The following is a 21862-nucleotide window of genomic DNA, read 5'->3' on the forward strand; positions in this document are numbered from 1 at the left end:
GACGCCTAAACTCAACCGGGCCTCCCAGGCTGCAGCCGTAGAATGGATTTTTAGTTTGTAGCTTAAAAAAAAACACGTACAACAAAGTAGGAAGGAGAAATAGCAGACCAGACAAGCTTTTATTTTGAAAAGTAGAAGCATGAGACGGGAGGGCATGAGACGGGAGGGCATGAGACGGGAGGGCATGAGACGGGAGGGCATGAGACGGGAGGGCATGAGGCGGGAGGATGTAGGCTGCAGCCATATACTCTTGAAAATATGCGCCCTTCAAGGCTATGCTGGTGCCGAAGTCGCCATCTTGTACGCAAGTCAAGAGCTGCTTTGTTGTTAGCATACGAAATGGACGCTTGGCGATGCTCTTGTTCAAGAAACTGAGGTCTTCTTTGTAGTAAGAAAGTACGGGGATCATAGGCCTTTGTTTTGGTGTTCCTTGGAAACCAAGGAGACTGGTCCTCTGCGCAGGAGGCTTGCTATCTCTTGGCCGAGAGTGCGTGCCTTGACTGGGTAGGACAACACCATCCATTTCACCTTCTCGAAGGGAGGTGGGGCTCTAACAAACTGTAGAGAGTAGCCATCTCTCAGTGTCATGTCCCCCCCCCCAAAAAGCAACACTGTCTGTACAACTGTGGGCCTGTATTCACAGTTTTCTGAATTAATTGTGTTTTATTTGGTAGCATTTTGTAGTGAGCCAGATTTGACTAATTGCAGTACTGTACAAAGTTACAGCACAGACATACAATATGTAGAAACTAGTGCTGTCAGTTAAACGCGTTATTAACGGCGTTAACGCAAACCCATTTTAACCTCGTACATTTTTATATCGCAAGATTAACGTTATTTTTGGCCTAGCAAACTTTGTAGTTTTTTTCACATGCTGTTGCAACAACTACTGACGTTAGAAAAACTACAACACAACACCTGATCTAGCTAGATCGGAAACAAAACAACAGGCACGCCGCACACACTTGTTTGGGCTTGCGAGCCGGCTAAAGAGTAGTAGGTTAACGTTACCTTTTTGAGTGGATTGCGAGCGCGAGACGCCGAAGTAGATTCCAATAAGATTCTGAATGGAAAAAGTTGCCAAATGGTTCCATTGACAAGACCAAAGTGATCTGTTTTTTTTGTCGTTGTGAACTGAGCTATCATCGCAGCACGTCCAGTCTGAAATACCACTTGATGGCCAAGCACACAGCTGATGCGAATTCCCCGCCCCCTCGTCAAAACCAGGCGATTGCAATGTTGTTTTCAATTTAAAAAATGTTTGCACTAAGCAGTCCGATCCACTTTTCCATGTTGATAAGAGCATTAAAATGAGAAAAAATAATGGGACAAAAAGAAATCAAGGGGCATTTAGAATAGATAAAAATGTGCGAGTTAACTATGACATTAATGCGATTAATCGCGATTAAATATTTTAATCGTTTGACAGCACTAGTATAAACATATATAGAGGATCATCTAAATTTTAACAAGTGATTTGTGGCATTCTTAAGTTTAATATTAGCCTTAAGAATGCCTTAATTACTCTAAAGGTTAACATAATCATACATTTTTGGTCAAAACATTAACTTTTACATTTAGTAAATGTCAAATGGATGAAAATGTGTTTGTAGTGGCATGTTATAAAAGTGTTATAAAAATATAAACAATAGTAGTACCAGCATTGCTAACATTATTGATAATGTATGGCTGTTATAATGTAGATAATTTGGTTTAGGCCTAATTAGATTTTTACGAAAACAGTACACGTAAAAAATGGTCTAGTTTTCTTTTTACTCAGTTGCCCACCACTATAATCAAAGAGATACATACATAGCCACCAGGTTTATAGTTTATTGTATTATAGATGCAGTACATATGAGGAAGACATCAAAACATATTCTCCATGAATTCAAGTAAGCTTGCAGTAAACAATACAGAATGTTGTCAATTAAAAACTCCCATTATTTTAGTATTTAGAACATGTTTTAAAGGACTGGTTCAAGTATTTAAGAAAGCATTTAATATATTTTTCATATTCTGAAACAATACAATTCAATGAACTACTAAATAATAAGTAACAAGAATGTACGTAAATGTAAAAAAAATCATGCAGATTTTTTCCCAGGTCAAGCATCCAAATGTTCTTAAACATGTTTTTTTTATTACATGAAATCAATAATTATTATTAAAACAAACGGTACATATCCAATGACAGATGCATCACAGGACAAAACTAAACAATGTACTTCTCAAATTGATGCATACGCTACAAACAATACCATAATTGTTGTGTTCTTGTGTTGTTCACCTCAGCATGTAACAGTACTAAATAGTTTGTAGCATAAAGCTGACATGTTTCTTCTATAAAATGGGACATGATTATATAAATATATTCTTTATGCAAGTCAAAGAATTTGCTTTCGAGATGTCATAGTGCACTCGAGCATTTTTATACATATTTTAAGCAGTTGCACAACATTTGTTGACCACCAAGTATTCATAAATAGACTATTCATAAAACTACGATTATGACGGACACTTTATAAACCCTTAATAAGCATAACAGGTCTCTGTGGAAAACACCCATGTAAGTTAACACCCATGAGCCATGTATGAAGATAAACAGATCATTTGATTGGCAAATGTTTGATAAATTGCTTCATAAATACACCATATTAAGTTTGACTAAAATATATATCGATGTTCTCTGTAACAGTAGCATTTAACATTCAGCCCATTCATTGTACTTTATAGGGAGGAACCATTGGGCTACGGATTTATATTTTTACGTTTTTACGTTACCTCAAGGTTTGAGTCTGGGATTAGCTGATTAGTACATCTCCTTCCTCCCTGTTTTCTAACCAACAACTCAAATGTTACGTTCTAGCTGGAATTCATAGGTCTCTGAGGGGGGTCCTGAGCTGAAAGAGGGTGGGGTGGGGTGTTGCTGAAGAGCAGGCTCTTGAGGATGCCTGTGTAGAAAGGGCCGTACACTTGCTTGTTGTAGTTCACCAAGCAAACAAACGAGACTCCTAAAGCAGTAAGCTCAGGCTCGACAGCTGATAAGCCGGTCGGGACTGGGGGCAGGTTAACGTTGGAGTTGGGTGTGGACAGGAAAACCTGGAGGTACTCCTGGACCCGCCCCTCTAGAGGAAAAAGGATAATAAATAAACAGGTCAGAATGGGCTTGAACAATGTGTTTGATCCCCTGATGATTTTGTACGTTTGCCCACTGACAAAGAAATGATCAGTTTATAATTTTAATGGTAGGTTTATTTGAACAGTGAGAGAATAACCCCAAAAATACAGAAAAACACATGACAAAATTGTTATGATTGATTTGCACTTTAATGAGTGAAATTAGTATTTGACCCCTCTGCAAAACATGACTTGGTACTTGGTGGCAAAACACAGGTCAGACGTTTCTTGTAGTTGGCCACCAGGTTTGCACACATCTCAGGAGGCTTTTTGTCCCACTTCTCTTTGCAGATCTTCTCCAAGTCATTAAGGTTTCGAGGCTGACGTTTGGCAACTCGAACCTTCAGCTCCCGCCACAGATTTTTGATGGGATTAAGGTCTGGAGACTAGGGCACTCCAGGATCTAAATGTGCTTCTTCTAGAGCCACTCCTTTGTTGGCCGCGTGTTTTGGGTCATTATCCAGTCCCCCCAGGATTTCGCAGGCCTTTTTTGTGATAGTTGCGGGCTAAAATTCCTGATTTCGCGGGAGCTTTTCCAAAAAGTTGCGATGAAAGTTGCGGTGTTTTTTAGGTGTTTGTTGCGATGAAATTAAGGGAGCAAGTGAAAGTTGCGATAAAAAGTTGCGAATTTCCCTCTTTGTAATTTTAATTGAGTTATTGGTTGAAAATTAAGTAATTAACAAACATTCATCAAAGAATAAAACCATTGAGAAATGGTCCCCTAAATAACCTTACCAACATGCCAATTTTAATCATATCCCATTTTTAATCCTTATCCAACCAGGATTTACATTTGCATGCATTGAAGGGAGGAATCTCCCTTTTTTTAACAAAAAAGATTGAAATCTCTATCTGTCTGCAATACCGCTCTCGGCCTCTACGCAACTCGGCGCTCTCACACTGCCAGGCATAGACAGTAGAAGAAAGCACACGCAGCAATTGACTGGTTGGGCAACCCTGGATACAGGACTGTTAACGGTGTGTTTTTCGCCTGGAAGTCTCTAGAAATCTGGCACCTTATTGAATGAAATTAAAAAGAGTGAAAGAGTTCAGACACCAGAATGAACGTGTTCACAGTATTGTTCATCAGGCAGTAATACAGTACGTTCAGTTCACGTTCACCAAAATTATCAACGAGTTCATGAACTTTCGTTCAATGAACGCGTTCAGGCGCAACACTGGATTTAACCCCTACTGGAGAGAGTTGTGGGAGACGACGATGATTGGTCAAAGTTGCGGGAAAATTGCGGTGATTGGTTAAAATTGCAACGTCGCGCTGAATTCGCGGGGAATCGTTGAATTTGCGTGAATTAGTGCGATTGCAACATTGCGAATTCCTGGAGGGTCTGATTGTCATGCTGGAATACCCACCCACGACCCATTTTCAATGCCCTGGCTGAGGGAAGGAGGTTCTCACCCAAGATTTGACTGTACATGGCCCCATCCATTGTCCCTTTGATGCGGTGAAGTTGTCCTGTCCCCTTAGCAGAAAAACACTCCCAAAGCATAATGTTTCCACCTCCGTGTTTGACGGTGCGAATTGTGTTCTTGGAGTCATATGCAGCATTCCTCCTCCTCCAAACACAGCAAATTGAGTTGATGCCAAAGAGCTCGATTTTGGTCTCATTTGACCACAACACTTTCACCTAGTTCTCCTCTGATTCATTCATATTTTCATTGGCAAACTTCAGACAGGCCTGTACATGTGCTTTCTTGAGCAGGGGGACCTTGCGGGTGCTGCAGGATTTCAGTCCTTCATGGTGTAGTGTGTTACCAATTGTTTTCTTGGTGACCATGTACCCACCTGCCTTGAGATCATTGACAAGACCCCCCCCCCCCCCCATCCCCTTGTAGTTCTGGGCTGATTCCTCACCGTTCTCATGATTATTGCAACTCCACAAGGTGAGATCTAGCATGGAGCCCTTGGACAGAGGCCGATTGACAGTTCTTATGTGTTTCTTCCATTGGCGACTTATCGCACCAACTGTTGTCACCTTCTCACCAAGTTGCTTGGTGATGGTCTTGTATCCCATTCCAGCCTTGTGTAGGTCTACAATCTTGTCCCTGACATCTTGGACAGCTCTTTGGTCTTGGCCACGGTGGAGAGTTTGGAATCTGATTGATTGATTGCTTCTGTGGACTGGTGTCTTTTATACAGGTAACTTTCTGACTGAGAGGGGGTCAAATACTTATTTCACTAAAAATCCAAATCAATTAATACAATTTTTGACATGCGTTTTTCGGGATTTTTGTTGTTGTTATTCTGTCTCTTACTGTTCATATAAACCTACCATTAAAATTATAGACTGATCATTTCTTTGTCAGTGGGCAAACGAACAAAATCAGCAGGGGATCAAATATTTTTTTTCCTCACTGTATGTTGCGGGATGACAGCCTTATGTTCACAAAAAAATCTCCAGTTGATTCAGTACATTTACATTTAGTCATTTTCGCAGACGCTCTTATCCAGAGCGACTTACAGTAAGTACAGGGACATTCCCCCGAGGCAAGTAGGGTGAAGTGCCTTGCCCAAGGACACAACGTCAGTTGGCATGACCGGGAATCGAACTGGCAACCTTCGGATTACTAGCCCGATTCCCTCACCGCTCAGCCACCTGATTCCCTACATGTCCCTACATTCCCAGTACATGTCAGGGTCATAGGGTGCGACGCTCACCCACAAGTGTGCGGATGGGGTTGCTCTCCTGAGTGAGGGCACAGATCTGGCCCTTGAGGGTGGCCTGCAGGGCCACGGGCAGAGCCAGGTAGTTCCTCTTAGTCAGGGACTTGTTGAGCTCACAGCAGATCTGTCCACTGACACCCTCCAGAGCCTCCTCCAGATTGAAATGACTGCAGGAAGACAGGAAGTGAGGTTGTGGCCTTACATTTATATCCATGAGTTGCATTGCAAGAGGAGAAAGAGAAAATGAAATAGAGGAGATGTTTGTTCCTCAATGGACATGATCCAGACTGACAGTGGAACATTATAAATCCTTTTTTTTTTTATATATATAATAAAGATCAACTTGTTGACAAGGGTCCATGCTGCTGTTGATGGCAAATACTTAATACTTCTAAGATCCCCTTTTATACTGCAATGTCATTTTCCAAATTGGGAAAAATAAACTTTGTGGGTAAAAACATTGTGGTTTTTGACACTACTAAACCTCAGCAAGGCAAACTAATACACATCACTTTTGACTGAAGTCACAAGTCATGTTCTTGAGTGAAACCAGCTAAAGAGTGTTTCCCCTACGTTTACAGCTTTGGGGGGGTGGGGGGGGGGGGTGGCGGTGGGCGGGGGTCGCCCAACCATGTACAGACAGAAATGACATGCCATCGTGTAAATAAGATAAATAACATAAGGCCATTTAGTTTGTTTAATAGCAACTATCCGGCAAGCTATAGACCTGTTTTATAGGAAAGGTTACCTTAAATTACTTATTTTGTGATAAGGCGCTATATATAAAATATATATATATTTTTTACAAAATTAACTTGACCTTCCAAGGGGGGGGGGGGGGGGTGTGCCGTTGGGGGGGGCGGGGCGCCCCCCTAATATAATGGTAGGGGAAACACTGAATCTGAGAGTTGGACCCAAACATACTTTTTGTCTGCTAATTGTACTACAACTAGTTGTAACTGTGCACCATTTCTAAACTTTATTTCCTGATGTGTTGTGGTAGCTGGTACAGGGCAGGGACAAGAAGTGTTTATGCTTGTGCTGGACCTAAGGATCGGGTTTGAATGGAGTGCATGAGGTCAAGCTAGCTGCCCAAGCTAGCTTTACACTATCCTTGTTGTTGCTAGCACACAAATCTGTCATTTAGCGAGAGATGCATATTGAGCTGTCAGGTAACTTGTGAAAATAAGGTAAACTACTAAATCTGTGTTTCTCTGTGAAAAGCTGCACAAGAATGATAATCGCAATAGTGATGTGAGTGGCAGCCAGAGGTTCTGGGATACCATTCCAAACAATCAAAAATATGACATTTAACAAGCCATTTGATTATTGGCTGAACCATAATTGGTAAGAATATACAGGTAGTGAACAGCATTGAAAAGGTAATATTACTTTGATTGGATGGCAAAGCAGGTGGGTCCGTGCATCAATGTTGTGTTAGTGTGTGTACATAGTAGCGTGTGTGCGCATTACAGTGTGTACGTATTACAGTGCATAGTACTATGCATGCGTATTAGTCTGTGTAGTGTGTCTATGTATTCAAGCATGTGAGCATTCCAGTGTGTACATACTTCAATATGTGAGTATTCCAGTGTGCGTACGTATGAGTGTGCGTGCAGGTGAGCTCACAGGCTGTGCATGCCCTCCAGCAGCACGCTGGTCATCCTCTTGAGACGGTCGGCCAGCGCGGGCAGGCCGGAGACGGCCCCGCCCACAGCGCTGTAGACGATGAGCAGTACGGAGGCCACTGCCTGCAGCAGCTGGAGCCTGCGCTGGAGCTCCCTCAAACGCACCTCATCCGTCACCAGCGTCTGGAGGGGTTATGGGGGGGGGGGGGGGGTTGGATTGTTTCGTGTCTGTGTATATGAACGAAGAGACTCCACAGCCGTAGCGTCATATGGAGCTATCGAATCAGGAAGTGACTTAAAATCCGGATTTTAACTTAACTGGTACACTTGGCAATTTTGGTACCGCTATAGCAAAACTATAAAGCTGTGCATAGATACCTACAACTGAAATTCTGAAAAAGTTACTCATAAATGGGAGTGCTGAAGGATAGGCAGGAAGAGCAGGAGAGTAATGTGTCACACAGACAGACACTGCTTTTTTATAGTTAAATGTCACACACATACAGACCTCAGGCAGTGGACTCTTTTGGTAGTTCCAAAACAGGGTACGGATGAACCCAGTGTTGATGACCAGGAGAGGTCCAGGCAGGGCCTTCCCCCCCTTCCCCTGGCTGCTGGTTTCGGCCGTGGGAGGCATGGACAGCATCAACTCCTCCAGAGTCGACTTGATCCAGGAAGTAGTATGGTCCAACGCACCTGCAAAAACGAGATACACAATTCACACGGTAGCAAGGCAAGGTTGTAGGCAAACATATAAGATCACTTTTTAGTTAGACGTTACATTGTCAAACTGAAGGGGGCCGTATATAAAAAATATTCAAAAGTGCAATTGCCTTCTCTGGTAGGTAGAAAGTAGCAGTGTACATCACAATGAGCACTTTCTTTAATCTTTGCCCATAATATCCATTCAGCTCAACCAAGTGCAAAACACACCAAATGCTGGCCTGATATTTAACTGTTGACAAATCAACGTATTAGTATTCAACAACACTGTTCAACAGTGAATGGTCAGTCTAAATTCATTGCCGAAGCAAGGGTGAAAACAAGTACACCGTGAACTGGCAGTGGGGGAGGTGATTCTACCACAACATGTACATCATCTAGAAAGACATGACATTGTCCAATTGAAGTCCTTTCTCAATTTCATATACCAATATTTGTTCTCATATTATCATCGTCCTATTAGCATCATCGTTTTTCCAGGGCATCAATCTGTTTCAGACTAGTTCAACTCACTGGGTGTCTTGTCCAGAATGGTCTGGAACTTGGCCCTCTCAAACTCCACAGACTGTTTCTGCAGCTCAGGCCTCAAGTTCTGGATGGTGAAGTTTACCATGTCCATCTTCATTAGGTCCAGCACGCGGAAGATGTCCCTGTTGCAACATAACGAGCACAGCATATTCTTTTATCTGTCAAACCATGTACGGCATCTTTAATCTCCCAACAGAAGCATAGAAAACCTTTCCTTTTCCAATCAACAACAGTAAATTAACAGTTTGTTGTATATGAAGAGAATCCATTGTAATAATAAATGTTAAATACACACATACAGACCAAGTTGTGAATAGTCCAATTGATCTTCACATAACATTTGTATATCTAATCCAATCCTCAATCCAAAAACATTAAAGATGGCCATAACTCATAACAGAGCAATCTTGCAAACAAAATATAACTGCAAGCAGCAATGAGGTGGCCAAGCAGTCAAATGACCCAGAAAACATTTTAGACATCCTCAGAACAGGGTTCCGAGTGCATGCAGCAAGTTTGGTGTGAATCCATCAAAGATTTGCTGAGATACGACCCAACTTCCTGTTCGCTGGCTAAACTGCACATTTTGATTGGCTGTACCGGGCAAACGGTTTGGAAAATAAAAATACTATGTGATGGCTTTTGTGAGGCTTGGTCTGAAGATAATCTGTGCCAAATTTGGTGAAGATTGGACACACTTTGTAGGAGTAGTAGAGTTTTTTTTTCTTTCATGAATTTAAATTGGCGGCTGCATCAATTCGGCTGTTATCGGTGGCGCTAGAGTGCTCGAACGGGAGAAATGAAACTTGGTGAAAATAAAGAGGGGACTGTCCTTAAAGAGTGTGCCAAACTTCACAACTTTTTACCATACGGTTGTAGGGGCTGCCATGGACTCCAATGGGAGAGGAAGATTAATAATAATAAGAAAAGGTAGAAACACTTAAGTGGCTCCGCAGCTTCGCTGCTTGGCCACCAACAAGAAAAGGAATAATAAGAAGAAAAAGGTAGAAACACTGTACCCCGGCCTGTGCCCCGATTTACAGTTTTCTTGTGGTTGTAAGGCTTATATTTCGAAGCGTCTTATATCCCGGTTTAGAACGAAAAAGTGGCTTCATCCCAAGATCTCTACAGACCGTGCAGCTAATTTAATGCTCAACACTTGCACGGGGGCTTTTTACTTCAAAGAGGAATTATTTCTACTGTGTCAGTTACACTATCAGAGCTTGGAATTACAGTGACTTGCAAATGGCTAGAACATAACATTTTATAATTATTTCAGTAAACCAAACAAGACCCAGTGAAATCTTGTATACAGCTAGAAAGCTAACCCTAGCATCGCTGACGACATTGGCTAAATCACCTTGGTAGTGTAACTGAGCTCTTTGTAGGTTCGTTTTAGATATAATTGTATATGGTCGTGTCAGAGAATGTCTAATATAGAGAGAACTGCCACTCTCGGGAAACTTCCGGGTTCTGAACTGGTTGCAGTTCCACTCTAGTTCCATATGAGGACGCTAACGGTCGAGTGCAGAATGAATGGAGGTCTATGGAGCTATACCCCTCAAAATCCACTTTTCTCAGGATATAATTTGAATTTTGAATTCGAAAGAGGAGGCAAAACAAATACACACTGCTGGGTGTTAGATTTTTTTGAAGTCGCCTTTCTGTTCTAAAAAGCCTTTTAAAATGTCATTGACGTCATACACATCGTACGACCAGAGATATTGTTTTACGGCAAGCTCTGGTCACTTCCTTTTTTCTCTCGAGCTATCGACAACACAGTTGACAGGTTAGGCTCTCCTTGTCAATACACATGCTAAAAAGAGTTTTGGGTTGCTAATGTTGTTGCTAATGTTGCTAATGCTCTGACATTCTGATTCTGCTTCGGATGCCATCAAGCGGGATCTCTGGTCGTAGTCAGTCCTTCACTAACCAATCAGCATTCATTAGCAGAATGCTAGCGTGTTATGGGCAACAACGACTCACCCTGTAAGAAATCAAAAGGACATAAGTACTCGTTCATTCAACTTTCGACCGGTAATCCATGTTGAACATGCAAAAACTACAATCAAACCTGAGATTTCTCAACGACAATCAGGCGAAAGAGACAAATGTAGCCGTTTAGCTCCATAGTCTCCCATTCAGCAGACGCTCGCGATCAACCCCAGTGGAACTCTGGTGGAACTGCAACCAAATTCGGTACAATGAGGCATTACCAAGCAATGCACAAGTATTCATAGTTTTCAATCACGTGACATCAGCGGTGACCTGGAGGGCAGAAAGCTGCTGGCGATGGCGGCTCACACCGTTGAGACGCAGAAAAAAAACATAAGTGCTCGTTCATTCAATTTTTGACCTATAATCCATGTTGAACATATAAAAACTACAATAAAATCTGAGATTTCTCAACGACAATCAGGTGAAAGAGACAAATTTAGCCGTTTAGCTCCATAGACTCCCATTCATTCTGCACTCGACCGCGATCACTCCCAGTGGAACTCTAGTGGAACTGCAACAAAATTCGGTACAATCGGGAGTGGCCAGGCTCTCCTTAAACAGGCTCTGGTCGTGTGGACAAAAGGCACGGACGCGGTCTCTTTTCACAACTTGTATTTTCCCACTGCTCTTCTTGACATCGCCATTCAAACAGCCCTCACTGACTTCACGTAATGCTTACGTCTGCATCATGCCTATGGCAACTCCCGAGGGACAAAACACCCTTGTCCGTTGAACATAGAAAGGTCTGCTACAGTAGGCTATCCTCAGGATTTTGCAAGCTAGCTAAACTTATACTATATCTAAAATAATTTTGTAGACATAACAATGGATTTTGCCACTAAATGAGTGACTTGGCTTTATTTCTGGACATACTATCCACAACCGAAGTGTGTTACACAATGCTGTAAGATGCTGTAAGATCGCCTATTAATAGTTTTCACCAATTTCACCAATTCATCCAATGCAGCCGGTTCTGCAAACGTACCCCATGCGCATTTTCAGCCAAGGTCCTCGGGCATTCAACCCAAGTTAAGTTGGTATCGCTCTCGAACTTGGTTAGAGTACTCAGCCAAGCTAGCATGTTTCTGCTTCCCCTGTCGACAATTTGGAGCCAGAAATGATAAAGACATCACCTTCATCAGACAAGGTTTTACCAATTGGAAAACGGCAATGTTTATTTTACATAAAGCTCAAAAAGCTATTCTGCTACGTGCGCTCAAATGAAGGGCAAAAAATGACGCTCTCGCGCTATGCACGCTCGCATTAAGTGTGGAAGCCCCTATCTAGCATCACAACAAACCCAGAATACGTCCTAGGTTTGGGCTAATCTCCGAATATTTACAACGCCTGGTTCCACGCCTGATTAAAACTCGGATTGATAAGCAAAAATGGTCTAAAAAATGGTAGGCCTATCACTATAAAAAATAATACAATCCCCTTCCGTAATCAATCTGCATCCGGCCCTGGATGGAAGGCAGTTTCAATAAAGATGGGAAGCGAATGTTTGTGCTTCAAGGAGAAAAAACGGTATGTAATTTGTGTTATAAGGCGATGTCGGTCGTCAAAGAGTACAATCTCCGTCGGCATTTTGACACCAAACATGGAGATAAATATGCAAAATTTATCCTCCAAGAAAAACAGCAGATTGTCCAAGAATTAAAAGGTGGACTGCAATTGCAGCACAATATGTTCACAAAAGCTACAACTAAAACACTATGTTTTTACATTGTTACATCGTAGTTACAACTGGCCCTTTGAGGGCAACTATAATGCTGATGTGGCCCTCGGTGAAAATGAGTTTGACATCCCTGTTCTATCGGATGCAGTAATCGAAGAGGACACAAGCCTGGGCTGTGTTTCTTTAGAATTCCGTCCGATAAAGAAAACCCAGAGAGGAGGAGATTGTGGATTTGTGCTATTGAACCTAACGTTACCTCTGTCTCCGGGGAGGGCAGACAATGGCCGCTGTACAAATATACATGTATTTACATTTACATTTAGTCATTTAGCAGACGCTCTTATCCAGAGCGACTTACAGTAAGTACAGGGACATTCCCCCGAGGCAAGTAGGGTGAAGTTCCTTTCCCAAGGACACAACGTCATTTTGCACGGCCGGGAATCGAACCAACAACCTTCTGATTACTAGCCAGACTCTCTAACCGCTCAGCCATCTGACCCCCTATTATTAGTATTTGCAGCAAACTCAAAAATGCATTTGGAATTAAATGATTTGGAAATCCTTTTACACCGATATTCAACTGAATGTAAAACAAAGACAATATTTGAGGCTTGTGTTAAGACTGATAAACTTTGGTTTTTCATACTCATTTGGTCCTTTGTTTTTATTTACGTTTTTCACGACATCCCAACTTTTTGGGAATTGAGGTTGTAATAAGTACAAATTGAAGGAAAAGTTGACTTTCTGTTTGAATAGTTAGCAGTTGTTTAAGAGAGAGAGAGGGGTTAGCTAGTCTACAGTAATGATATCACATAGTCTATCACATATATAAAAACCTTGCGGTTTTTAGGGGCAGAAATACGGCAGCAGGTGCTGTATATGGATCGCAAGTGCCCAACACTTGCAGTTTGTGTCCATATATTTCCTTTTCTTTAGTTAAGAGGTGATCCAAAGAAACGTGGGAAGGTAAATTTGCTGGCTTTTGCTGCGTCTCAACAGTGTGAGCCGCCATCGCCAGCAGCTTTCTGCCCTCCAGGTCACCGCTGATGTCACGTGATTGAAAACTATGAATACTTGTGCATTGCTTGGTAATGTCAGAGCCTGTTTAAGGAGAGCCTGTCCACTCCCTATTAAGCCTCATTGTACCGAATTTGGTTGCAGTTCCACCAGAGTTCCACTGGGGTTGATCGCGAGCGTCTGCTGAATGGGAGACTATGGAGCTAAACGGCTACATTTGTCTCTTTCGCCTGATTGTCGTTGAGAAATCTCAGGTTTGATTGTAGTTTTTGCATGTTCAACATGGATTACCGGTCGAAAGTTGAATGAACGAGTACTTATGTCCTTTTGATTTCTTACAGGGTGAGTCGTTGTTGCCCATAACACGCTAGCATTCTGCTAATGAATGCTGATTGGTTAGTGAAGGACTGACTAAGACCAGAGATCCCGCTTGATGGCATCCGAAGCGGAATCAGAATGTCAGAGCATTAGCAACATTAGCAATAACATTAGCAAGCCAAAACTCTTTCTAGCATGTGTATTGACAGGGAGAGCCTAACATGTCAGCTGTGTTGTTGATGCCTCGAGAGAGAAAAGGAAGTGACCAGAGCTTGCCGTAAAGCAGTATCTCTGGCCGTACAATGTGTATGACGTCATTGACATTTTAAAAGGCTTTTTAGAACAGAAAGGCGACTTTAAAAAAATCTCCCAGCACCCAGCAGTGTGTATTTTTCTTGCCTCCCCTTTCGAATTCAGAATTCAAATTACTAAACAAAAAATTATATCCTGAGAAAAGTTAATTTTGAGGGGTATAGCTCCATAAGACCTCCATTCATTCTGCACTCGCTCGTTAGCGCCCTCATATGGAACTAGAGTGGAACTGCAACCAGTTCAGAACCCGGAAGTTTCCCGAGAGTGTCAGTTCTCCCCATATTAGACATTCTCTGGTAATGTAGCGACAATGCTCTTGGTACCCAGAATGCCCCGTGGCAAGCTGAAAAGCTACAAAGTTAAGGGCATTAGCTTAGTTCGATAAGCATTGTTTGGAGTTCTATTGTTGTGTTCGTTCTGTTTTGATATGTGTAATGCTATGGTCTGTAGTTTAGATCATTTGAGTGTTCACCCTGATTGGGAATGTTGTCTAGTTGGCTAACCAAGCTGTCCAATGGTAAAGTGCTTCTGAGGAAATAAAGTCGTGAGCATTGTTCCGCTCAACGCTAGCCGGCATTGCAGTATCGTTGTTCCCGTTTAAAGTGTGGCCTATATTCCAGTGTGGCCTGTACTACGATTTACAAACACAAAGCTCCCATTGTGGTGGGGTGCGGCTTATAGAAAATGTGGCGTAAAAATACGGAACTCACTTGAACATTTTAACAATGTTACAGGAGCCTTCTTGGAGCTTTTTAATCTCGTCATCTCTGATGGGTGCGCAGAGCTTTCCCATGATGCTGATTATATAAGAGGCCAGTCCCTGGATGTCCACCACCTCCTTGTCGGCCTGCTGACGAATCAGGTCCATGTCCAAAACCTCCAGGATCTGTGTCCGCAACCGATTGGCTCCTGGGTTCAGGAATGACAGCAGGATCTGTTCGAGACAAACATGGAGAAATCATATTGTATGACAAACTCAAATTCATCAACAAAAATAACAATCAACAATTTTTCAGAGTAGGGGAATTTTCATTTGAAGGGCAGGGGAGTTTTGATGGCAATCTTTCACTCAAGTGAGCTGAAAATACATTTCTTGGACCATGGATCTGTAAAAGTCACCTCTCGAATCTCCTCCAGTAGTTTGATGGCGTGCTCGTATTCTGCAGGCTCGTCATTTAGCTCAGCCTCCAGGCTATCCCAAAACGCCTTGTGAACCATGTCTCTGACCCGCTTCTCCAAACTTAAAAAGAAGTAAGTCAAGGCAAGCCCAAACTTTGTTACCTCAGGAAAACGGAAAACATCCCTACTCAGCCCCCTGACCCCTCCAACCAAACAGGGAAGAGCAGTCTCCTTCTCCAGGGAACAAGAGATAGCATGGTAGGCTGACCATCAGACACTATACAAGACAAATGAAAGGAATCTAGTAGTAACCAGTACCTGTTCTCTGGCAGGTTTGGCTGCTCCACTTGGAAGCTGTGGTTGACAATAATCTCATGGGCAAGGTTTAGGTTGGACAGGTCCCGTGCAGAGGTCATGACCTCATCAAGTGTTATGGTTTTTGGCGGGCTGGCTATATTGACAAGATGCAGGAGAAAATGCTGTTACAAGTGGTGGGTATGGTTGGGAAGAGGGGGCACGGATTTCAGAGCAATACCGTATTTCTTAGATTAAACGCCGGCCTCAAATAAACGGCGCCCGCGAATAAACGCCGCACCAAAAATGAACATTGTGTTAAAACGCCGCCCTCAATTAAAAGCAGCACCAAAAACATCAGAAAACTGGTATTTCATTGGTTAAATTAAAACAGTATTTATTAGTGTACCAGGTAGTTCATCAAAGCGAGGTAACTGACTTAGCCACTCGCGAATTCGCCTTTCATCAACCCCAAGTTCGCGTGCTACAGATCTGTTGCTGCTGGTGAGTGCTTTCTGCACAGCTTTCTGTTTGAAAGCTAAAGTGTAAGAACGTTTCGTCATGCTGCTTCAGATTTCTACACAATGTAGAACACGTGTATTTGAGACAGTTAAAGGTACTACCCAGGTACTACCCAGGTACTACCCCTAGGTTTACAGCTTGGGGGGGGGGGGGGTTTGGGGGGGCGCCGTGGGGGGGTGGGGGGTGGGTGACCATGTAGAGACAGAAATGACATGCCGTCGTGTAAATAAGATAAATAACATAAGGCCATTTAGTTTGTTTAATAAAAGAGCAAGCTATACACCTGTTTTATAGGAAAGGTAACCTGAAATTACTTATTTTGTGATCGGGCGCTATATATAAAATATATATATATTTTTTTTACTTGACCTTCCGGGGGTGCCGTTGGGGGGGCGGGGCGCCCCCCTAATATAATGGTAGGGGAAACACTGGTTTGCTACAAATGGCTTTGCTATATAGGAGGTAACACACTCACAGGAAGGGGAGCTTTGCTTGCTGGAGCAGTCGCTGGTGAAGCTCTGGCGGGAATAGTCCAGGTCGCTGGCTGAGTTAGTACTGTCACAGCGGCCCAACATTGACTCTCCATCGCTACCCTGGTCCTCGCTGGCCGCTGTGGAAGTCGAGGATGGTCGCTCGTCGTTGAGGGGCATGGTGGGACAGTGCTGAAGACATAACATTCATTGCTTAGCTGAATTAACCCTCGTGCTGCCTTCGGGTCACATGACCCAAAGGTTCATAACGAACCATCGTTGTGTTTACCCAATTTTACCCAATACAAAAACAAATTAAAATAATTTTCTTTTAACCTTTGCAATGTGGGGGGTCTGAGACAGCCTAGCTGTTAAAAGAAAATGCTTCACTTTGTCTTTGTATGCGGTAAATTTGTCGCAATACGACGGTGGGTCACAATGACTGATGGGTCAGAATGACCCGAAGATAACACAAGGGTTAAGAGACTTTATAAGTAAATCAGAGACATGGGAACGGTAGAGATATGTTTTTCTCTGCATTTATTTGTACCCTTTAGCAAGGACAAAAAGGAGGCTTCTGAAGTATAAGACACACTCCAAGCTAGTAGAACCAGAGTTGTTTTGGTCCAACTCTAGTACCTAATATTTAGGATTAGGCCTAGCCTACTTACAGTATGCTAAATACACGGTATGGGGCAAACAAATCAACCACCTTAAACATACACTTTTCCAGATTGTTTTGAAATGGTTTCTAGTGTAGGCAAGGGGACACCCCTGCCCCCACCTCTCATATAATAAAGACTGGAGTTGCTGGACAGTCTTTGCTTGATGGGTCTCACACCTCATTGTGTGACTTACAGTTACATTGCTAGTCATATGTTGAAACCCACTACACAATGTAATGATTAGCCAAGAGAGAGTTTGTGGAGCTTGTGTTTAGAATTGTTTGTGTAGCACTATATTTGAATAGAGATTTTGTTTTTTTTGTGTGGATCTGCTCCTCAGTGTGTGTGTTTTAGTAATTTAATAATCGAATTAGTTTTGCCTCAACTTCTTAATATTATGAGCTAATATAGCCTTATGCCCCTCTTTTAATTGATACCTCCACATAATTTCACAATACCTGAGCTGAAGACCAGAACACCAACAGATATCAGGCATATTAATAAGGCTTTTCCTAAAAATACTTAACCCTTGTGTTATCTTCGGGTCATTCTGACCTATCAGTCATTGTGACCCACCGTCGTATTGCGACAACTTTACCGCATACAAAAACAAAGTGAAGCATTTTCTTTTAACCGTTGGGCTGTCTCAGACCCCCCACATTGCGAAGGTTAAAAGAAAATTATTTGTATTTGTTTTTGTATTGGGTAAAATTGGGTAAACACAACGATGGTTCGTTATGAACCTTTGGGTCATGTGACCCGAAGGCAGCACAAGGGTTAACTGTGTTTAACAACATTAGCTCCTTGCAGCACATATGGCTCTTTAAACTCAAACTTGCTGTTAACATTTTGTGTGTGTGTGTATGGGGGGGTCCCTTTGCAGTTGCTAAGGGAGCCACAAGGTACAACAAAACATCACAGGCTATTAACAGTTGGTGAGCCAGTGACCATGGAAACAAATGATTTACATTTACATTTATTCATTTAGCAGACGCTTTTATCCAAAGCGACTTCCAAGAGAGAGCTTTACAAAGTGCATAGGTCACTGATCATAACAACGAGATAGCCACAAAACATTGCGAGTAGCCAAAACATGAAGCACACATTGTGAACAACCAAAATAAGTGCCAAAGGGAAGAACCATAAGAGCATGTAGTTAAACAAGTTACAATTAAACAACATGAACTGCTATAAGTGCAGGTGTACCTGTGGAAAAAAGCAAGCAACAATAATAAAACAATATATCACAGCGAGTACAAAAATTTAAGTCAGTTACCACTAACCACAAGAGCAACAAGTCTCTAAGCAAGAGTCATTGTGATCCTTGAGGAAACTAACATCGGGTCAAGCGAACCATTCCTAAGTACCGTTGTACTCCCGGAACAAGTGCGTCTTGAGCCTTTTCTTGAAGGTGGAGAGACAGTCAGTGTCTCTGATGGAAGTGGGGAGTTGATTCCACCACTGGGGGGCCAGACAGGAGAAGAGCTTGTGTTGGGACTGGGCGGTCTTGAGCGGTGGGACCACCAGGCGGTTGTCTGAAGAAGACCGTAGGTGACGGGTGGGGGTGTAGGGCTGCAGGAGAGACTTGATGTAGACGGGTGCAGTCCCGTTCACTGCTCGGAAGGTCAATACCAGGGTCTTGAATCTGATACGGGCCATGATAGGTAGCCAGTGGAGAGAGATGAGGAGCGGGGTAACATGGGAGCGTCTGGGTAGATTGTAGACCAGGCGGGTCGCTGCGTTCTGAATCCTCTGAAGAGGGCGGGTTGCACATGCTGGGAGACCAGCGAGCAGCGAGTTGCAATAGTCCAACTTGGAGAGGACAAGTGCTTGGACTAGCAGCTGGGTGGAGTGCTCAGACAGGTATCTCCTGATCTTCCGGATGTTGTAGAGGGTGAATCTACACGACCGGGAGACCGCAGCAATGTGGGCCGTGAGGGAGAGCTCGTCGTCCATGGTAACCCCAAGGTTCCTGGCAGAGGATGAAGGGGTCACCGTCGCAGATCCCAGGGTGATTGAGAGATCGTGGGAGATGGAGGGTTTAGCCGGGATGATGAGAAGTTCTGTTTTGGCGAGGTTCAGCTGGAGGTGGTGCTCGGTCATCCAGGCGGAGATGTCTGTGAGGCAGGCCTCAATCCTAGCTGAGATCCCCGGATCTGTCGGGGGGAACGACAGGTACAGCTGCGTGTCGTCAGCGTAGCAGTGGTAGGAGAAGCCATGGGAGGTGATGATTGGTAATGATACCAATGATAATGGGTATACCCATCTAGGTTCAGTTCAGTTAACCTGAGAGGGGAGACCCAACAGCAAATCAGCTCAGTCCTAGGCCTAGAAGCCTGTTGACTTTCACAAAGAGGACAATAAAGACCCTGTTCTATGCTTGGATCAAATTAGTCTCCTAGATAACCTGATAACATTACACAGATCTGTTTACAAGACCTCCTGGCTTAGACCAACAAATGGTCACACTCACCTCGGTTCCTAACATTTGCAATCACTAATATAAACTCAGATTTTTTGCCTTAAAAGCATTCAACTGAAATGGGGAGTACACTGCAGCCAAACAGACCTATTTGGCATGGAGTTATGGGCCTTCCTACTTTATTGGTGCTGGTTTACCATAGTAAGTTCTAATAATGGCACCCCTGACTGCCCCAACCCCCACCCTTTAAAGTCATATTTGTGTCATTGTATCACTCGTGGGACTTGACAGATGGGGTTCCTATTAGACAGCAAGCCATGGTTATAGCCTAATCTCTGGTGACATGTCCAGTCTAAGTACTTATTAAACAGATTAAGAAGCAGTGTAATGCAGCAACGCATTAAATATTTTGACTTGACATTCAAGTCCACAGAATTAATTGTACGATAATATATGAATTGGTTGGTTAGTGTTCACATTAGTGCTCACTATAATGGCAGTTCCGTAGCCTAAATATTAAAGAGAAATAATATGTACATTTATATACTGGGCTGTCGGCAGCTTCATAGCTTTCCATGGTAACATTCTGTATTGGCTGATGTGTGTCTTCGGCCTTCCCTACAAGGCTTGTTATAAAGGGGAGACGATCTTAGCCGTGCACAAGGACAAAAAAAATCCACACACGCGTCACTGATCAGTACACGTGACCCAGGCAAGTACAGAACCAAAACAAGACATGATGAGCTCTGCTCGGAGTCTATCTGAGAATACTGCAGATCGCATCAACGTTAAAAACGAACACTGTTGCTTTGCGTGCATTTTAATGTTCATAAACTATAACATTATTTTATACACTCGTGCCTCGACAATGATCAAACAACTAATCGAATATCGTAAACAAAAACATCTGCCTCCTCCCCCCATTTCCAAAACAAGCTCGGCTTGCTAAACTAATTGCATCCTAATAGGCCACTTAGTACAACTAGTCTACCTCAGATCATACAATCTAACTGACTGAACCAACTAAATACAATTTTGAGTGGTTGGGGTACTGCTGGTTAAAGTTTGCACACCAGGTATTAAGTATATCAAGATTTGCTAGCAATTAAGTGGACAAAGCGAACGGAAGCTATATAAGTGTTCATGGATCACTGCATTTTCTAACCCCAAATATAAAGCGAGTTTTACCTCCATGTTGTTTGGTGACTAGTACTACTGCACCAATTGCGCCTACAACATAGTTTTCTTCTCTCCAAAAATGTAGGAAATCACTACCTAGCTAAATGCTTTACCTTGATTAAATCTCTGTCCAATGAGACTTGGTGATTGGCGAAATAACTATTTTGTTCTTGTGTTTACTGGTACGTCTGGATCACAGTTCGCTTAGGTTGTGTTTAAAGATCCTCACACTTCTCTGTATGTTCAGCTGGGCTAGACCATTTCTAAGAAGGGGAGTTTCTATGTTCCAAACAGAACGTATGTTTTCATATATCATAAAACCTACAATAAAAGCAGATACATTTCCTGTTAATACACTTTAATTGTCGCTACAATATTTAAGTAGAGTATACATGGTGTAATTTGTCTACAGAATTTAACAAAATTACGAAACCTCTTCCCCAGCTCTACCAACAGAGTCCACTGCTCCGCATGCTGTTCGGACTTCTTTGTTTACGGATATGACGTTATGTGACGTGGACTGGTCAAATAGATTAGAGGGTGAGAACGAAAGCAACGACTTAACCCTTGTGCTGCCTTCGGGTCACATGACCCAAAGTTTCATAACGAACCATCGTTGTGTTTACCCAATTTTACTCAATGCAAAAACAAATAAAAATAATTTTCTTTTAACCTTCGCAATGTGGGGGGTCTGAGACAGCCCAACGCTTAAAAGAAAATGCTTCACTTTGTTTTTGTATGCGGTAAAGTTGTCGCAATACGACGGTGGGTCACAATGACTGATGGGTCAGAATGACCCGAAGATAACACATTTTTTTGGTGAAATAAACGGACCCAGTTAACCTTAAACTGTTAATCACATCCAATAAGTAAACACATAAAATCCTCCCTCTGATTTCGTCCCTGAAATAAAATATGTTTTCTGTGCTGGTACCTATTACAACAGAACTTTACAAAGTTATTATTTATATTTGTATAAGTTGGTTTGACTGCAAAAAGAGAAAGCTAATGATACATGAAATGTGATAGGCCCTCTGCTTTTACCAAATGGGACAAAATAGACAGATCATATGTATTTTCAGTACTACTAGTAGTTTTAGCAGAACTGTGATCACATTTTTCCACT

At 42.6% G+C, this 21862-nt stretch overlaps 1 protein-coding gene across 1 annotated transcript; it reads right to left on the reverse strand.

Moving 5' to 3' along the window:
- Window positions 1-1819: 1819 nt before the first annotated feature.
- Window positions 1820-20975, reverse strand: tcp11l2 (t-complex 11, testis-specific-like 2). Its single transcript, XM_062482870.1, has 10 exons — window positions 20850-20975; window positions 16476-16662; window positions 15503-15635; window positions 15185-15305; window positions 14776-14999; window positions 8728-8864; window positions 8000-8187; window positions 7493-7674; window positions 5858-6030; window positions 1820-3128 (listed from the first exon to the last, which is right to left on the reverse strand). The coding sequence occupies exons 2-10, from the start codon at window positions 16648-16650 to the stop codon at window positions 2866-2868; spliced, it is 1596 nt and encodes a 531-aa protein (XP_062338854.1). The 5' UTR covers window positions 16651-16662; window positions 20850-20975; the 3' UTR covers window positions 1820-2865.
- Window positions 20976-21862: the final 887 nt, after the last annotated feature.

The sequence above is a fragment of the Osmerus eperlanus genome, chromosome 17, assembly GCF_963692335.1.
Source record: "Osmerus eperlanus chromosome 17, fOsmEpe2.1, whole genome shotgun sequence".
Lineage (NCBI taxonomy): Eukaryota > Metazoa > Chordata > Actinopteri > Osmeriformes > Osmeridae > Osmerus > Osmerus eperlanus.